Source organism: Diospyros lotus, chromosome 2 (genome assembly GCF_014633365.1).
Source record: "Diospyros lotus cultivar Yz01 chromosome 2, ASM1463336v1, whole genome shotgun sequence".
Lineage (NCBI taxonomy): Eukaryota > Viridiplantae > Streptophyta > Magnoliopsida > Ericales > Ebenaceae > Diospyros > Diospyros lotus.
The window spans coordinates 2,378,887-2,397,688 of record NC_068339.1 but is presented as its reverse complement, the minus strand read 5'-3'; the positions used below and the strand labels follow the sequence as shown (position 1 = coordinate 2,397,688).

The 18,802-nt window shown below is 35.5% G+C and overlaps 2 protein-coding genes across 4 annotated transcripts in view; both read right to left on the bottom strand.

Annotated features, from left to right (window-relative positions):
* Positions 1–10,967, bottom strand: part of LOC127794304 (uncharacterized) — a 72,275-nt gene extending 61,308 nt beyond the window's left edge. Inside the window, exons 1-4 of one of the 2 annotated variants that reach the window (XM_052325291.1) lie at positions 10,914–10,967; positions 2,730–7,366; positions 2,241–2,345; positions 2,110–2,146 (exon numbers count right to left, since the gene is read on the bottom strand). In XM_052325291.1, coding sequence (XP_052181251.1) covers positions 2,110–2,146; positions 2,241–2,345; positions 2,730–2,978 — 391 coding nt within the window. In that variant the 5' untranslated portion in view covers positions 2,979–7,366; positions 10,914–10,967. Of the gene's footprint in view, positions 1–2,109; positions 2,147–2,240; positions 2,346–2,729; positions 8,202–8,310; positions 8,716–10,913 lie in introns of those variants that run through there. The other variant, XM_052325290.1, reaches the window with a different exon arrangement.
* Positions 453–18,802, bottom strand: part of LOC127794303 (uncharacterized) — a 58,348-nt gene continuing 39,998 nt past the window's right edge. Inside the window, exon 5 of one of the 2 annotated variants that reach the window (XM_052325289.1) lies at positions 453–1,067. The gene's annotated coding sequence lies outside the window, so the exon portion shown is untranslated. The remainder of the gene's footprint in view (positions 1,068–18,802) is intronic. The other variant, XM_052325284.1, reaches the window with a different exon arrangement.

The window sequence follows — 18,802 nt, the reverse complement described above, 5'->3', positions numbered from 1 at the left end:
CCTGCTGATATTGTAAGACCGAATAGCAAAAGACGCTCATAAAGGTGCGTTAACCAAAAAAAAATTACTATAATACCTCCATCTAACTTTTGACACAAGGGTAAAAGGTGAGTTAGGACGAGGTCCAACTCTCCCAAAAAAGTGGAGCGTAAATTTTGACACAAGTTATCTAAAAAAAAAGAAAAATACTGTTAAGTACTGATAAAAAAAATTATTTTAAGTATCTTACTTTTTTAATATCATTTCAAATTCTCCCTCCATCTAAGGTGCTGGAGATTTAATTATATATATATAATTAATGTTATTACATAGTGAAAACAATAAAAAAACTTTTAAAAATTATTAAACTATTTTTTATTATATTTTTTGTTAATAACTAAACACAGTGAAGTAACTTATCTGCTGAAGAACAAGCAAATGGACAATACAATTAAACATGTCCCAAAACAATTAGAACAAGAATGGAAAGAAACAAAGAAACTTACAACACCTTTTTATTTTTTTATTTTTTTTGCACACCACTACTTCAATTACAAAACAATCGCACACAAAGCAAGGCCAATAATCCACAGCCCAAAGCAACCAATAGACCAAACCACACTCCCTCCCAACTACCCGACACAAGGACAATCATAACCTCAAACGGCACCAAACGTATTCTACTTACTGAACAAGAGCAAAGGGAAACGGCAGTTTTGAACAATTTGAAAGAGAGAAATTCTATACAACAGGAGTGATAATCTAAACCAAATTCAGTCAAGTCACCTACAGATAAATTTTATACAAATTTCATATTTTCCTACCCGCTAAAGTATGGATACAAATTTCCCATTCATGGCCCCACCCAAAAGTTAGATAGATACCAACTCTTGAGATTTCACCTGATGAGCTTTACGTGAACCAGGAACATAGTGTAGGGAAGCAACTGTTTCTCCTCCCCTAAATGGAGCCAGCTGCGCTGAGCACTTATGTGCATGGCTTGGATTTGCTGCCCATAGTTGGAAGGGACTCCGCTGGACTTCTTCAAACCACCATTAGTGCCAATGCACAGCGCCATGCCTATCTCCCTGCAAGTATCCATACAGTTAAATACAGATTGACCGAGATCCAAGCGGGTTAATCAAGACGTCAATCAATAAACAAATTTTTAGGTACAGAACCAAAGTCCCCTTAAAAATAGGTGGAAATCAAAGCCTGCTGCAAAGATCCAAAACCCTCAAAAAAAAAATTTTTTTTTTTTTTTTTGGGCGGTGGGGGTGGGGAAGGATTACTTCACCAAGAAATAAGCCTACGGTTTAGCAAAAAAGCAGAAAAAATAAGCCTATCATTTCATAGTATGCATTACAAGGAAAAGTTGTGGTGCATGCAATATTGGCAACTTTCATATATTTCTATATTCCGCGTTCCTTCTCTCATTTTGTTCCCCGTAAAACATATCTGAAAATGAAATATAAAATTACAGAGAATTAAATAATTACACAACCACCTTCTGGATTACGCTGTAAATGCAACTACGATAAAGAGTACAACTGGAATGGAAAACGTGGCAGTACAGTCGAACATAAATACAAATTAGAACATACAATAATTGCACTTTATCCTACAAGTGCTTTGTATTAGAAGGTCAAGGGCCATAGCACAACTAAAGACTATATTTAAGAGTTACTCCAATGATAAAATTGAAGTAGCTCTATATTTAGAGCAAGTTACAGAAAGGCCAAAAAGGTGAATGAGTAAACAAATCCCTGCCAAGAAAGTGAAATTAGGATTTTCGATATATCTAAAGGAGACAAAAACCATAAATAGTGACAAGCCTACGCAAGAGGAAGATGGACTACACAAGAAAGAAATGGAATGCAATCAAGAGCTAAAGTGAGGAAGACATGTGGAGCTTTCAGTTCATGTAGATTTTTTTTTTTTTTTAATGGGAGACCAGTGAATTAAGTTAATTCTCTGAAAGGAGCCCATGACCCCAGACCTATTGAATAAAACATCAACTTAATGTAGCAGTCGCACACATACATCTAGATAGAGCCAATATCAGTTCAGTTCTTACAGCCCTCAAAGTTTTATGTAATTTATGTTTCTGAGTTGATTTAGTAATTTTACCTGAAATACAAAGGCCCACATGGGTCGAAACATTTCTCTGAAATGATGGACAAGACAAAAAAAAAATAAAAACCATAAACGATCCCCATTTCTATGATGCCAAAAAAAAAGAATATGAAAAATCGTTTCACCTGAAAATCAATGGTGAACTTGATTTGTGTACACACACAACTGCAACCTTCACCAAAGTTGAGTTTCAAAAGGACATCATATGGCTTTGCGGTCCTCCCTGTCCTCTGAATGTATGAATACAGTCAGTATCATATGAAGTGAACAAAAGAGAAGGAAAACATACAATGTAAAACTTAACCACAACCTGCTCAAGTAAATGAATAACACAGACTATCCAACAACGGAACAATAAGAATACTGTACAAACCATATTGCATGAACCTAGCAGGCAGTGCAGACAAAGAACAGATGAGGATCAAGTGGTTTACCCATTGAGGAAGACATGCAATGCATGATAAAGAGACTCAAGTGATCAATCCAACTGATTCTGCATGCATGCTCACTCAAATCTCAAAGCAACACAGATTTAGGGAAAGGTTAAGATGGATTCGGGATAGGAAGAACTTGCTTAAAAAATGAATCTACACAAACTTGTGTTCTATTCATACCATGTTCACCCATCCTGTGATGATGCTAAAGGATTGCCAAGCTCCTACTCTCCACAGGAAAGATGACTTTGTCACCCAACTTGAAGGCTTGCAGCCCTCTGCAGGATTATATTTGTTGCCCATCCGTGCCTGAACAGCAGGAGAAGAAGACATGCTGGACATGGGAGGAAGTGGCAGATTCATCATCGGTGCGAATGCAATCTCATTGTATCCACCAGAACAATAGTGAAGGAACTGGCAGTTCTCCATGATAATAACCAGAAGTGTTGGAGAACTACATTCTTGGCACCAATTTGCTTCCTAGACCAGTTGACACGAGTCCATCTTTAGCTTGGACTTCTTCAAAGCTGCCATCCGCTTTGATGCCAGCTTTATGCCTAGCTCTCTAGCGAGTATCCAAAGCAAAGTAAATACTGAGCAGTAGATATTAAAACAAAGAATCAAGGCATCGACCAACAACCAAAGAATTTATACAAGGTAAAGAAATAAACGAAAAGCCCCTTGAAACTAGATGCAAATCAAATCTTAAAGCAGATCCAAAGATGGAGACAAAAACCCAAACACTGTTTTGGAAAAGACTGGCACACAGAGAGAGAGAGAGAGAGAGAGAGAATCTTACTTGTTTGACCTTGAAGAAGCAAATAGTATAGAAATAATGACGAAAGAGAGAACCCTATCATTATTTTAGAAGACACATTTTAAGAACAATTTATTTCCCTGGAAACCACAAAAACTCTGGCGCATGCAGTATTGGCAACTTCAATATATTTCTATATTCCATGTTCGTTATTTACCATTTTGTTCCATGTAAGACATTTCACTTGAAAACAAAATATAAGAGAACAAAAAGAATAAACTAATAAAATGGCCGCATTTGGATTCTGTTATAAATGCAAGTAAGATAACAAGTATAAAGTAATGTAGATAAGACATGTAGCATGTAGTCAATTTGCAGTCAGGCATAGAGCAATGAGGTTGAACTCCCCATAATCCAATAACTCATCATGTACATTCCCATGTGCCCAGAAATCCAGGAAGAAGAATAAATCACAATAGATAGATAAGAGATTCATTGTTTGAGAAAACAGAGAAATACAGATTAACCAAAAAGGCTAGAAGAGTTATCAGTTTTTACCACAAGGGGGATCTTTTATCACCCAGAATGTCAGTTCCAATAACGAGAGTCAAAAACAAGATGACATGTTTTTTTTTTTACTTGCATGAAAGAAGAATAAGATAGACAACAAAAATTAGTCAACACAAGAAGCACTGACCGAAGTGCCCACGCATGCATCAAAGGTTCACCTCGGATTTTGTGCATAGGGATCCACCATTACCTATAGAAAGCCGATAAACATGTAAAAATCAAAATTCATTGATAGTAAAAGAGGCAGAGACCTGATTGTAAGTGTCCAGACCAAAAAAATGGGTAAGTGTCCAGACCAAAAAACTGGACAGGGCAGAAAACACAGGTAAACACACACATAACAAGGAAGAAGTGTTGGCAAACCAAGATAACATGCTTCTGCAAATATTGCCGCTAATATATTTTTATTCCATGTTCCTTATTTCCCCTTTTATTCCATGTAAAGCAAATTGTTTGAATATATATATATATATATATAAAATAGCACAACAAGGGTAAATAATAACAATGGCTGCTTCTGGATTCCATAGTAAATGGAAGTAAGATAACAAGCATAACTGGAATCCAAATCATTCCAGGACCAACAGAAAGCGGAGTGTAATTAACTCACAAAATGTTCAAGTTCGTTACTGAGATCTTCATAAGCCACCGACTGTTAAGTTACAACTGCTTGGTCCCCAGTAATCAATGCGCTTTAGCATCCAAAAGCCATTAAAAAACAAAAATCAGTCTACTCAATTAGAGTAAGAGAAAATAGCAAGTTCCATTTGCACTATGACTAATAAGGTTTCTTACAAGTGCATGAGGCTACATTAAATGTGCTAAACATTCTGCATTTTCTGCCTTTTCAACATGAATTGTTTATGGCCATTGCATCTCTCAGAAAAAGAGAAAAGAAAATATGGGCTTAAATGCAAACTACTCCAAAAGGAAAAATTACAGATCCATAAAAGTAAAACTTGTTCTATGTCATTATTTCGATTAAAAAAATGCCCATAAACAGCTATAAGCAAAAGAAAAAAAAATTGGTCAGCATGAAGCAATTTAATATCCTGTCAAGAAATCTTTGCAAATTAGAACATGCAATAATTAAAATTTCTCCTGTAAATACTTTGTATTAGTAGGTCACGGGCCATGGCACAATTAAAGACCATAATTGAGTGCTAATTTAAGTAACAAATAGCATGACAGTAAGATCAAAGCTAAAAAACAATTAAGTTGGGAAATAATTTGACAGGCTTAAAAATAAATTACTTAAAAGATAAAACTAAAGTCATTCTATTTTTTTAGTTTGCATAGTATCTGGGTCTGTTCGCAGGACTATTCCTTTCTACATTATGTAGCACAGTTACAAGAAAAGAAGTAATGGTACTTTAGAAAGTATATACAGACAAGAAGAAACCTCATTGTTTGTGATGAACACATGTTTCAGTTGCTCCATCAATCAGTTTTACAACTGTTGAGAATCTTTGATCGCCTTGGCATCACAAACAACCAAAGATAGCAAAAACATTTAGCACTTCTTAGATTTGAAAATTATGGAGCATTATATAATCTTATCTTAACCACACTTTATTTACTCTTACTCAAATTAAACAGATTTTTTTTTCTGGAATTCAATCATTACATCCCTAATCTGGATTTTAATGGCCCATAGATTCTCATTTGGAATTCACAGTTATCTTAATGGCACAAAACTAACTTTTCAAGAAATTCTATAAGGTTTGTTCAATAAATTTATTGGGGACGGCTAATAATTAAGACCTAATTGCAATAACCAACGGCTTGAAAGTAAAATCAAAGCCAATAAAACAACCAACTTCAACACAAGTCCATAGCAGTTGTCCATTAAATCAATTATTAAACCAAAGTACCAACAGAATGTACCTTCCTGGACCAACCAGAAGTTTTCCTGTAACCTTTTCTAGGTCGTTTAATCTCACCAGATCCTGATGGCCTTCCCCAACACTTCACTGGCAGCATTCCCTCACCCACAACAACCAACGCTCCAGCACCACCAACAGCAGCGGAACCCACAGCATTCTCAGGCAACTGGACAGAGCCCCTGCCTGGTGTCTTCACTACGTACTCATCCTTCTTGGGCTAACCCCGCCGCAGGCGGGGGTGGGGGGAGAGAAAGCAGAGCACATCAGATTAGCATGTGGACAATTCTCACCACATACCATGTGGACATCAAAATGATGAATAACTGGTGTCAACTTTTCCATATTTGCGATGGACAGTGCAGATGGCAAACAAACTCAAATATACTTGTGCCATGCAATGGAATCATACAGCCTGCTGTGTCATTTTTGCGCCATAACTAATCAGGGTCAAAGGTAAATAGAAATGTCCATTTGTGCCAAAGATAATCAAAGGGTATGAATAGAAAGTGCTAAAGGAAATCAGTGTTACTGGAGGTCACACCAGAGCTCCGTATAGAACCTCTCCTTGCTCCAGAATGAGAGGGAGAGAGTGGTGGAGGAGCTGCATAAAAGGCACAACAATTAGGCACTCAACAAAGTTGTGGAATCAGCAAAGGGGTCTCATCCAATCAGGGAAAGAATCAAAAAGGGCCTGTGAAGTGCAAAGCTACATACCCCTGAACTGTCTGAGTTGGGGTAGAAGAAGGGTAGGCCATTGGAGGTCACCAGGGCTAGGGAAGGTGAGATGCACCTCAAGAGAAGTCCATTAGATGGTAGATTTGCCAAAATTTATGTATTCAAAATGCTTCAGAAATAAAACAATTTATCTGTATAAATATGAAATGCAAGTATTATAAGGTAAGTTGTATTTGTGTGTTTGTGTGTGTGTCCATGTAGAATAGGACTGCCAACAGAAGAGCCATAATTTTGCACTTGCTAACTTGCGCTACCTTCTATCAACCCAGTGGCATATCCATACATCACTTCTTAAAGGTACAGAGTATCAACTAGATGCTGACAAAAAAATAAAATAAAATAAAATAATAAACCAAGAATGATAAATCAAGTTTTTTGTTAAAGTTTATCAGTTAATCACGAATTATGAATCCAATAGCCAACAGGTACGGCATGGCTAAAAGTGTAACTCAAATCCAAATACTTAGGATTTGCTTTTTTCTTTCTCGGATCAAACAGACAATTTTGTGCCCTGGAAAAAAAAAAAAATTTGTGAGACAACCTGCTCGCAGGTAATATGACCAAATCACAAAAAATATTCAGGGCATGATGCAGCTGCACAATCCATTTTATTGGGCCATGTACATCTAATTCTGCCAACAGCCTTGACGTCATAACCGACATAAAAATTCCGCATTGAACTTGCCTTCATTTTAAATTTGAAGCAAGGGGCAGCACCGAAGCTGCCTGTAAAACATGAAACCTGGACGCAAGTAGTGATTCATCAAACAGAATCAGTATCCTCTCTACCAGCTTCTACTCTTTCCATTTAAAATAACCACCAGTCATGCTGAGTGAGTTTCAAAACATCCTGCACAGGGGTGTTCTGGCTGAAAAGGAAAGGGGAGATTACAAACAGACAAAAAGGTGGTAAATACCAAAAACATTTGAAATTTGGCAGTTTGAAGCCATCGGTATATCAATACAAACACAAAATACGATTCATGGATCTTCAAAAGCATTCATATTTTCCAACCCAAACAGAGCACAGATACAAATTTCCCATTCATGGCCAATCAAAAAGTTAGACATACACCAACTCTCAGGTCTCACTCAATGCCCATAACCGATTTGTTGCCATTAGGGTCTAGCACAAACACAAGATAAAAATTCATGGCCTCTTCAAAGGATCTTACTACCCACGTAAAGCATAGCCAAATTTCCCGTACATTGCCCAACCCCGATAGCGTCCTTCCATAGCGTCCTTGAAGGCTGAGCCTTGACCCTGGCATCAGCTGGCTGATTGTGAGGTGAAGAGTCAAATCCAAAATGGGGACAACGGGCTTCTTCCCCCGCAGACGCTCCCCCATAAGACCCAGAAACGTGATCACAGAATTTTCAGCCATCCGTGGACACCGAAGCCGTCGTTCTTCCACTCGCCATCCACGTTCTCCAGGTATGTCCCCGGTCCAACAATTCACGTGACCCGTTGCCGTTCCTCTCCTACCTCAAGTTCTACCACCCGTGCGACGACGTGACCTCTACGGTTGAAGTGCGCCTGCCGCTGGTAGACTCCATAGCTACCGGATACCTCGCCGGCAGGTTCATGTTGGCCTTCGCCATACTTGGCCATGCCCTGCCTGCCTCGCTGGTATCCGACGCAATTTTGTGGTAAATCATTGATTCAATGTTTAGAAATAAGCAGCTCCTTCTTCTGCTCGAAATCTGTATCAAACCATTCAAGCAAATTGAATGAAATTATGGAAAGCCAAAATCTACACGCAAGGGTTATTTGTATGAAAGAATAGGCTAGCTAGAGTCGGAACCTACATACCAGGAATTCGTCGGAGCCATTGGAGTTGGAGACGAGGGTTTCGCCGGAGCGAGACCCCCTCGTCGGAAGCAAGCCGTCGATCGTATCTTTCAACCATTCTTAAACCCTAATGCCTAAACATTCTCAAGCCCTAGTCCTAATAACAACTCAACCCAACACCACATGCCCTTTATAATAAAGCATTCCCAAATATTCCACATTCTTGCAAAGATTTCAGAATCTTACAAAATATTCTGAAAGATTTTCAAAATTTTCTAAAATAGAAATAAAAATAAAATAATATTCTTTTTTATTTCTAAAATTTTAAAAATAATAAAAAAAATAATAAATTAACAAAACAAAATAAATAGTAAGAAAATCTATGTATAAAAAGCATGTTAAGAAATTATTAAAAATTAAAACATATCAAAATTAACATTAAATTATTAAAATTAAAAATTTCGAAACCTATTCATCAAAAATAAGTCAAATGTTTTATCAAGAGTGTTGGGAAGGTTCCTTCAAATTATTAAAATTAAAAATTTTAACATCTACTCATTAAAAATAAGTCAAATACTTTGTTGAGAAGTGTTGCAAAATTGAAAAACTATTAACACTTTTATATAATATATAAGAAAATTATGAAAACATGTGATTTAATCATATGAATGCTGATATATTATTCGTGTGGAACATTTATGTTGCCTAACGCGATAAATGTAGAGAGAGGGAGTTACAGCTAGACTCACAATTGCACTATTAGAGTTACCCAACGTGAACAACATAACATCTTAATTGTATAGAAGAAAAATGAACTCTCCACTAGTATGTATATTGAAAGTAATAACAATTTAAAGGCTATTTGGCTTAGCGTTTTTTATTTGAGCTTTTAAGTTAGTTGGCTTTTAGTATAAAAGTTGTGTAGCATTTAAGTTGATAACGTTTTTGGATAAATATACTTTTAATTTATTGATTAATAGTTATGTGTTTGGTTTGTAAAATCTGATAAGCTATCAGAACTTGACAAAAAAACTAAAATAGACATGATACTAAATAATATAAATAAAATTTATAAAAATATTATTTTTTATAAAAATTTATATATTAATTTCTAAATGTTAGATAAATTATACATATTTATTAAAAAATATATCTATATAATAAAATAGAATGGTTTTTGAAATTGAATGACAAATGTGAGGGAAACATTTTTTGGATGGTTGAAATCAATAAATAGTTGAGATGAATGGCCGGAAACAATTATTTCTCCCCTCCCCCAAAACTATCATATCCTCCCTTACCTCACGCACACACTCTGCCCAACCCACTAACACACGCGCACACGCCCACCCTCTCTTTCTCTCTCTCATAGTCACCCACCCACGCCATCGCCATCGCCACCCCCTCTATCGCGCCCCACCAACAGCCGCTCAATCATCGTCACCCCCTACTGCGCCGCCGCTCAGCCCCATCGTCGTCGCCCCCCATCAGCCATACTGCCTCTCCCAATTTGAGATATGGGTTTGCTATGAAGCTTACTTCAATGGTAGAGGATGAAAACAATAGCTGGAAGCAATTGTTCAGTCGACGAAGGAGGAGGTTAGATGAGGTCGTTGGCAACAGCGATCAACGAAAAACAGAGGAGGAAGCCGAGTAAGTCGTCGGCGATGGCGAAGGTGAAGTGATAGCAAGCAAGAGAAAAACAGCGACAGGAGCAGGTGAGTTGCAAGAGGGCCTGACGGAGAAGAAGAACGAACCAAGAGCGATGGCCGTCGAAAGAGGCGGACAGCAATGACAAGGAAGGCAGCGATTTGAATGTCGACAGTGGCTGGACGTGGTCAACGATGGCCATAGCAATGGTGGCCATTTGCAGCTGAAACGGAGGCGAGAAGCGGCTGCATCAGCTACCATTTTTGCAGCGATGCTGGGCGAAGAATGAAGTTGCGGTGGTGGCCCCGGAGGTACGATGGCCAGCCGCAGCCAGAGCCATCGCCACTCCCACTGCTATAGCCTGGTATTTACCCCACCCTTCTCTCTCTCTCTCCCTCTCTCTTTCTCTCTCTCACTCTATTTTGTTGCTACATTTTGCTGTGTATTTTTTGTTATTAGATTTGTTGTTTCTGGTTGTTGTGAACAAAAATTTGCAATGCTGTGATTTGATGATCTTTATTGTGGTTTGTTACTGTCAACTGATTTTCTATTTCTGGTTGTTGACTTTTGCTGTGAACAGAATTTTTGCCATGCGTTTTTCCAAGTTCTTGATCTTTCAAGTTAGGATATTTATAAGGCTGTGTGTATGTATATGTGTGTAAGCACCCCCGCTCGGATATCCCAACCACCCGGTCTATCCGAACGAGTGCGCTCACAGAAGGGAAGAGGAATAGACAAAAGACAGAAATGCCCTGGCATGCATAAATAAGAAATTTAACAGCGGAAGCAAAACGGAAAACATGCATGCCCACAAGCACCCCGCTGATACAGCGGGCATGAAGTATATAAAAATACATACAAACCCTGTGCCAACAATAGGAGGTACAAATGACGACCTGGCACAGTCAAAAATAAAAGACAACGACTCTAGCAAAACATCAGAGATGACGGGGGCAGCTAACTGTACACCTTACCAACGCGGCCGGCTGCTAAGTGGAACGATCCTCGCCCTTGGCCTTTGCTTTACCCTTACCTGGAATGATGGAAAGCAAGGTGAGTCGCAAGACTCAGCAAGTTTATATGAAAAGGAAGGCTATAACATGAATCGAAGAAGAGATCACCCCAAATACAAACCCACATGTACACACAAGCCATGTGACGCAACCAAACAATAGCACCGCGTAATAAAAGCACATACCGGTCCTTGGGGCCCACATAAGACACCTGGCACCCAAGTCCCATACCAACCTGCCGCTGCCCTGAAAGGCAACATATATCTCCATAAGCCTGTGCGCACTGTCCCGGGTCGGTACTCCCGTCACCCGTATCCCTGCCGGTACTCCCGACAGCCTAGCCAAAGGCTCCCTCGGAACGGTACTCCCGTCCGAGAACTAAATAATACCAGTATCCATGCAATGCACATAAAATGCAATTGCGTATTGAGCATCAACATGATACAAGACGCCCATACATCCAGGCATCAGGCCATGCTCCGCCCACATAGTAAGCCACACGCAATGCATATGCCCGTGCTGGATGTATCCTAGTCAAGCTAAAATGCCCGTGACCAAGCATAACCAAGTCATGTTAATCCCAACATGCAGCCCGTACCCATGTACACATCAAAACATGCAACGAGAATAAAATATAAGCAAGTATGCTATAATCACATAATGGCTAAGCTAGTCAGCAGTGTCTGGCACCGGTCAACGATCAGTGGGTAGGAGAGACTCGCCGGCGGCCTAAGGTAGACCGTACGATAGTCACTCCGTCACCGAACCGCCGCTCCTAGCCCCCAGCATAACCGCTCCAGCCAGAAAATAACCAAAAATCCAATTAATACCCGAACCGCTAAGAACCTAGCCCCGGGTGAGTACGGCATCATTCCCAACAGGCAGGGGGGTGGCACAAACCCCCGTAGGCAACCAACGAATAAAACCCACGAGATCCATTTAATAAATTAAATCTTAAACTAATCGTTTAAAAACTTCATAATTAATTAATAGCCAAAACAAATGAAGGGAGGCCCAATAAATCGCCAACGAAAGAAACGACGAGATAGGTAAGAAGAACTTGCCTTATCAGAGATATCCTTAGGCTCGTTGGGTCCAAAAGCAGTAAAAATTATACAAACTGCAATATCCCAATTATTTGCCAAAATTAATAAAATTGGACGCAAAACGAAATTCTGACCGTACAGAATATTAATTACTAGCTGCTCTACATACCTGGCTAATTAAATCTGGAATTAAACGCAATTTAATCCGAATTTTTCAGCCCCAAAATCTCACAAATTTCTCCCGTGCGCGCGCTGGTTTTTCTCTGAAATTGCTACTGTTTCTATGCTCAAAATCACGCCCGAAATCGGGCTTAAATGCGGCCAAAAATAAGCGGAGGAGACGCGGCCATGTGGCAGCGCGCAGGCCAGCCACTGGGAGGCCACCGCCTCACCGAAACGACGTCGTTTCGGACGTCCAGTGGCTGATTAAAATCAGCCAAAAATCCCCCCCCCGCACGCAGCCCCCGCGACTCGAAGCCGCATCCACCGCCTGGCAGCCTCGCGCGCGACCGCTCGCGCCCGCATGTGTCTTCAACCTATATGTGACTTATATTATATTTAAGGTGATTTTGAGCCCTTTTCTGCAACACACGCCTGCACCCGAAACTTTCCATTAATTGCACTAACGCCCACTTAATTAATTACATTAACTCCCGAAATTTCTGAAAATCCCATTATTGAATTTCTTTTAATTTTCCTATAATTTCAGAAATTCCTAAAACAAATTAATTAATTATTTTAATTTCTTATTTCCTTAAAATCACATAAGTAAATTTTATTAAATCACAACAAATTATTTTAATATTTCTTTTAATTTAAATTACCCCAAAATTAAATTAAATTGGCATTTACGGGACGTTACAATGTGTATGTTGTGTGTGTGTGTTTATGTACTAACTGCGTGTGTGTGCGCACATAATTATATAGCTGTATATGTGTGTGTATATATTTATATATATATATGGTTCCAGTGTGAATATGGGTGTGTGTATACATGTATATGTGGCTGTGCGAAAATAATGGCGGGAGAAAGTGGTAGTGCAAAAAAAACAATTCATGAAACACACATATATGAACAATTCATGTACTAATTGTGTTTTCAATTAAGGCCAATTGAGGGATTTTAAAATATGGCTACAATAAGTTTTCATTTTAGGCATTTTAAAATAGTTACTTTCCTATATTATCTTTTATTTTAGGGTGATTCCACATAAGGTTGTCCATCGTTTTAGGGTAATTCCACATATGCTTACTCATGTTTAGCATCAAATCTTGACTGTTGAATTAGTTTTTAAAAAAACTTAAGGATTCTAATTTTAATTAAACCTATTAACATTAGACATTGACTTTCTCATGAAATGAATTGAAATTCCCAATTTAATACGTAAATGGGACAGAATACGTGATATAAGTGACTTTAGGCACGGGTTAATACAAATATAATTAGTTTTGATTTTAATTTAATACAAATGTATTATATTTGTTAATAATATTAATACAAACATCTAATATTTATTAATAATATTAATACAAATATATTTTACAATTTGAAGTAGCTAAAACTATGCTCACAATTTACAATACATATTTTCATATTGTGTTTTAAAACATATGCTCATTTCTACAATTTGAACTATTTTAGTATTTTTAATATATAAATAGTAAATACCATCATTTTATGTAACATTATTTAATTGACATTCCTTAATTAAATTGAACTAATTCATTAGATTGAATTCATACACTAACGATCCTTTTTTTTCTTCTTAAAATTTTAAAATAAATTACAGAAATATTAATATATTTTTGTCTATTATTTTGCATTCCACAAATTGTAAACGTATTATATTTGTTAATAATCTATATAATAAAACAGAACGATTTTTGAAAAGACAACCTTGCCCCAGTCGCCCACTACCGTCGCCCCCCGCCAACCGCGCTCCATCCCATCCTCCTCCTCCGTCGTTGCCCCTGCTGCCCATCGTCGTCACCCCCACTCGGCCACCACCATTGCCTCCCGCTAACGCCACCTAAAGCTCTGCCTCCAACTCAAAGGTATATATGTAATGTATTTTGTGTGTGTGTATGTTTATATTTCTATGTATATATGTATGTACGCTAACAGGACTTATCATTGTATATATTTCTATATAATGCTCGTTTTATATTTGTGTATATATTTCTGTACAATGCTTGCTTTATAACTGATTAAGATGGAACATTAATTAGTTAAAAGTACTTTGAACTTTCAAACTAAGATTTGATCAAACATATGTGTGTGTGTATCTCTAAACAAGTAGCTCGCATTGATCAAACAAGTACCTCTTTTAAGCTTTAGTCTTTTCTTTATGGAATGTAACGAGGGTTTTCTCTATTTTAAAATTAAATACCATAAATTGATAACTAATTGCAGGGAAAAGTCAAGAGTTACATTGTTAATCAAACAATTAGAAGAATACCCACTATTTGAAACCTTGAAAAAAGTCATTCCTCAAGTTAGAAAAGGGTATCCAGTTTCTTATTGCAGTTTTCTAATGTTTATACTGCATGTCTCATTCTTACTGTAATTAATTCAGTTACTACTGCAAACACATTTACAGGATGGCTCAGTCATTCCTGGCTCTTCTGGCACAAGCACTGCATACAATATTGAACCTCTTTCAGGGCTTGAAGCAATATTAGAAGAGCTACTAAAGGAAGCAAGGTATGACTTCATTTTGTATTTATGCCAAAAATTTGTTTGAGAAATTTTATGGGTGTTGAACTTAATATTGAAATTTACTCATAGCATCTTTTTTTTTTTTTACTTTTTTTCAGTTTAGAACCTTAGTGTTTGACTGAATTTCTGTAATAAACTTGTTTATCTTCATATTTTTGTTCATATGTGTCTTTTCCTCCAATTAATGTTTTTTTGTTATTTTCGTAGTCAGGTCAATCTTAAATGTAATGTTAAATGTGTTCTATTTCTCTAAAATTCATGTTAACATTATTTTCCAGCTGTTTTACTTATGTTCTTTTTCTATGTGATGTAAATGAGTGTTTTCTCCATATTAAAGGTAAAGGCCTTAAATTGAAAACTAATTTCTGAATTTTTCCAAGTGCTTTTTGATAGGTCAATATATAGTCCAATCTGGGTTGCTTATGGCGTAATTATTTTAGATGCCTATTCTCAGTGTGCTACTATACTTATATTATACCATTTGCTTTTTTTTTAAGAGATATAACTTTGTTCTCTAGATTTTTGGTTTTTCATCTCTTTCTTTGGTTTGTCCTTTTAAGTCTTGGGTAGAGGCAATTTTAACTTCTTAAAGCAGCTCACCACACACTGTTGAAGGTCTGGGCTGAGGGCTTCCAATGTCTTGACTATTGATAGCAACAATCCTAGCCTTACTGCACAACAAATGTCAATCTGGGTGTCTGTGTTCGTCATTTCTACATTGAACTAAACAAATTTTGAGCACAAAATTGGGCCTTTACTATGGCTTGATTAAGCAAGCAATCCTATTAACAACTAGAATTTAAGTTAGAAATCTGTGCACATGTGCATTTGTGTGTGTGTAAACTCCATTTTGTGTAACTCTTTTTTTGTGTATATTTATGAATATGCTGTGTAAACTCTATTTTCTCTGACCCCGAATCGGGGTTCCCCTGTTGATGTCAGTAACACTAACTGGTGTGCAATTTAATTTTAATTTCTTTTCAATTACAGAGTATTGGCTATTGTGCATTATTTGATATTTATTTATTTTTTATATTTTATTTGTTTAGAATTTTAGAATACAGGCTGATATATATTGTTTGATATTTAATTTTTAATTTAATTTGTTTAGATTGTAGATCACTTACTGATGTGTTTTATTATATAGATTTAATAATTTTTTTTCTTTTTATTATAAAACGTTAACAAATATACAATAACTTAAATTTTTACTTTTTGTTCAATGTTTACAATTTCTTTTTTTTACTTGCTCTTATGTTTTGATTTGCAATATTGGTGAACATTATAAATTTTATATGTTTATTTTTTATTTGAGTTTTGTAGAGCATTTAATATAAGCAAAATTGTTATAAGTTTTTCATAAATTTTAACATAATACATATAAATTATAACTATATTTTAATTTTAATATTATTGACATATACGCTAGTACAATATATATTACATCATTTACTTTTTTCCTACCATTAATATATATATATAATATATGTATATACAATATATATGTCTTTACCTTTGAGAAGAGCTTTTTTTTTCCAAAGCGAGAGGGGCGCTTCTATCCAAGGAAATTAAAACAGTTTTAAACCTATATAGCTTTAAAACTGTTAATTCTTGCCAAATATTTCATCATCAAAAGCTGTATAACTAAAGCTGCTAATGCAACTTATAAGCGATCAAACCGCTAAGCCAAACAATAGTACTATGTTACACAAGTGACCATTAAATGTACTTGTGTTCATGAATAAAGGGGATCCAACACAACCATCTTCATCTGAATCTCAAATCAAATTCATAGCAAAATGAAAACATTGCCACTTATTTCTATAAGAACATGAAGAGTATTACAAGACATCTTTCCATCACCACTAAACCAAGCAGAAACGCTCATATACAATCTTTATATATATAAAAATATGATAGTTTGGCAAAGAGTTTTTCCTCTCAAAACTTGTATTAATTATTAAAATTATTAATTATTGTAAAATTAATAATAAAATTTCCAATACATGAGTTTTTCAATGCTAATTATGGGGTTTTCAATGCGTCATTTTGTGTATATTAAATATTTAGTTAATATACACATAATAAAGTAAGATATTCTACACAGAAAAAAATTCCCCCAAAACTTGCATTAATAATAATTAAATTATCTTTATCTTTATATTATTATTATTATTATTATATATATAAAAGTAGAATAGTCTGAAAAAAAAATTTCTCCCAAAACTTACATTATTAATTTGCATTTAGTACTTATTACATTAATAATTTAAATTTTCTAATAGCTTTGAAATAATAAGTACTAATTATTGTAAAATTAATAATAAATTTTAAATACATGAGTTTTTCAATAAATTATTATGTGAATATTAAATATTTAATTTATCAGTCAATCAATCAAAAATAAATACTATTTATGAGAAATATGAATACACACTTAAAGTATTAATTAAGTCACATAAAATTATCCATTAAATAAAATTTTATCTTTATATAATATAATTTTTATATATATAAAAGTATGATAGTATGAAAAAAAAATTCCCCCCAAAACTTATATTAATAATTTGCATTTAGTACTTATTGCATTAATAATTTAAATTTTTTAATTACTTTGAAATAATAAGTACTAATTATTGTAAAATTAATAAAGAATTTTAAATACGTGAGTTTTTTAATATTAATATGAGTTTTTTAATACATTATTATGTGAATATTAAATATTTAATTAATATGTATATCAATAAAAAATAAATATTATTTATGAGGAATATGAATAGACATTTAAAATATTAGTTAAGTCATCAAAAATTATCCATTAAATAAAATCTTATCTTTATATCATATAATAATATATAATATCTTTATATATATAAAAATATGATAGTTTGGCAAAGAGATTTTCCCCCAAAACTTGCATTAATTACTAAAAATATTAATTACTATAAAATTAATAATAAATTTCCAATATATGAGTTTTTCAATGCTAATTATGGGTTTTTCAATGCATTATTTTGTATATATTAAATATTTTGTTAATATACACATAATAAAATAAGATAGTCTACGAAAGAAATTTTTCCCAAAAAACTTGCATTAATAATAATTAAATTATCTTTATATTATTATTATTATAAAAGTAGGATAATCTGAAAAAAAAATCCAAAACTTGCATTAATTATAATTAAATTATTATTACTAAAAGTAGTGGTAATTAATAATTACTATAAAATTAATAATAAAATTTTCAATACAGGAGTTTTTCAATACTAATCATGGATTTTTCAATGCATTAATATGTGTATATTAAATATTTAGTTAATAAATAATTTGTTGTGGACACAATTAAATAGATGAATATACATATGTACGTAAGTAATTTTTAATATGCAAGAATAGATACACACCAAGAAATTACACAAGATGTAGCTAGAACATCACTTTTATATTGATTTTCCATAGTCTTTCTGGCTTACTTGCTAACAAATTATTAAAACCATTTATAATGTGTATATTATTTATCCACCCGTTTAAATATTTAATTAGTTAACTTCTGTTATGGATATTTCTCGCTCTACTCTGTGTGGGCTGGACTTAATGTAATGATTCGGCCCAAATGCTCAAGGCCCGGTAAAATTTGAATTGAGCTCGTCAAACCGAGCTCAGATAATGCCGAAGCCTAGGATCGAACGTCAGGACCAAGCGAGCTCCCGGTAGCACTTCTAACTCGTCAGCGTATTCGGGCAGGCCCCCAGTTATGTTATGAGCAAGTTCCCAGCGATCTCCATAGCTCGTTGGCTCAGCCCGTCAGCTCGCATTGTAGAATGGGTGTGTCTCGCAGCATATCGACAAGCCGAGGGCCGCCCTGAATGGCCCTTCGGGCCCATTTTCTCGGCCCATTTGGCTGGTCCATGCCAGTCCCATCCTAGCCTTATGACAACATCATTACAGCCGCGCTTGGGTTTCCGAACATCCACCTCAGCTCCCATCCTCATTAATGACAAATCTCGTCCTCATTAATGGCAAATCCCGTCCTCATTAATGAAGATCTCGTCAACACCTCGTCGTGGCAGGGACGCCCCTGC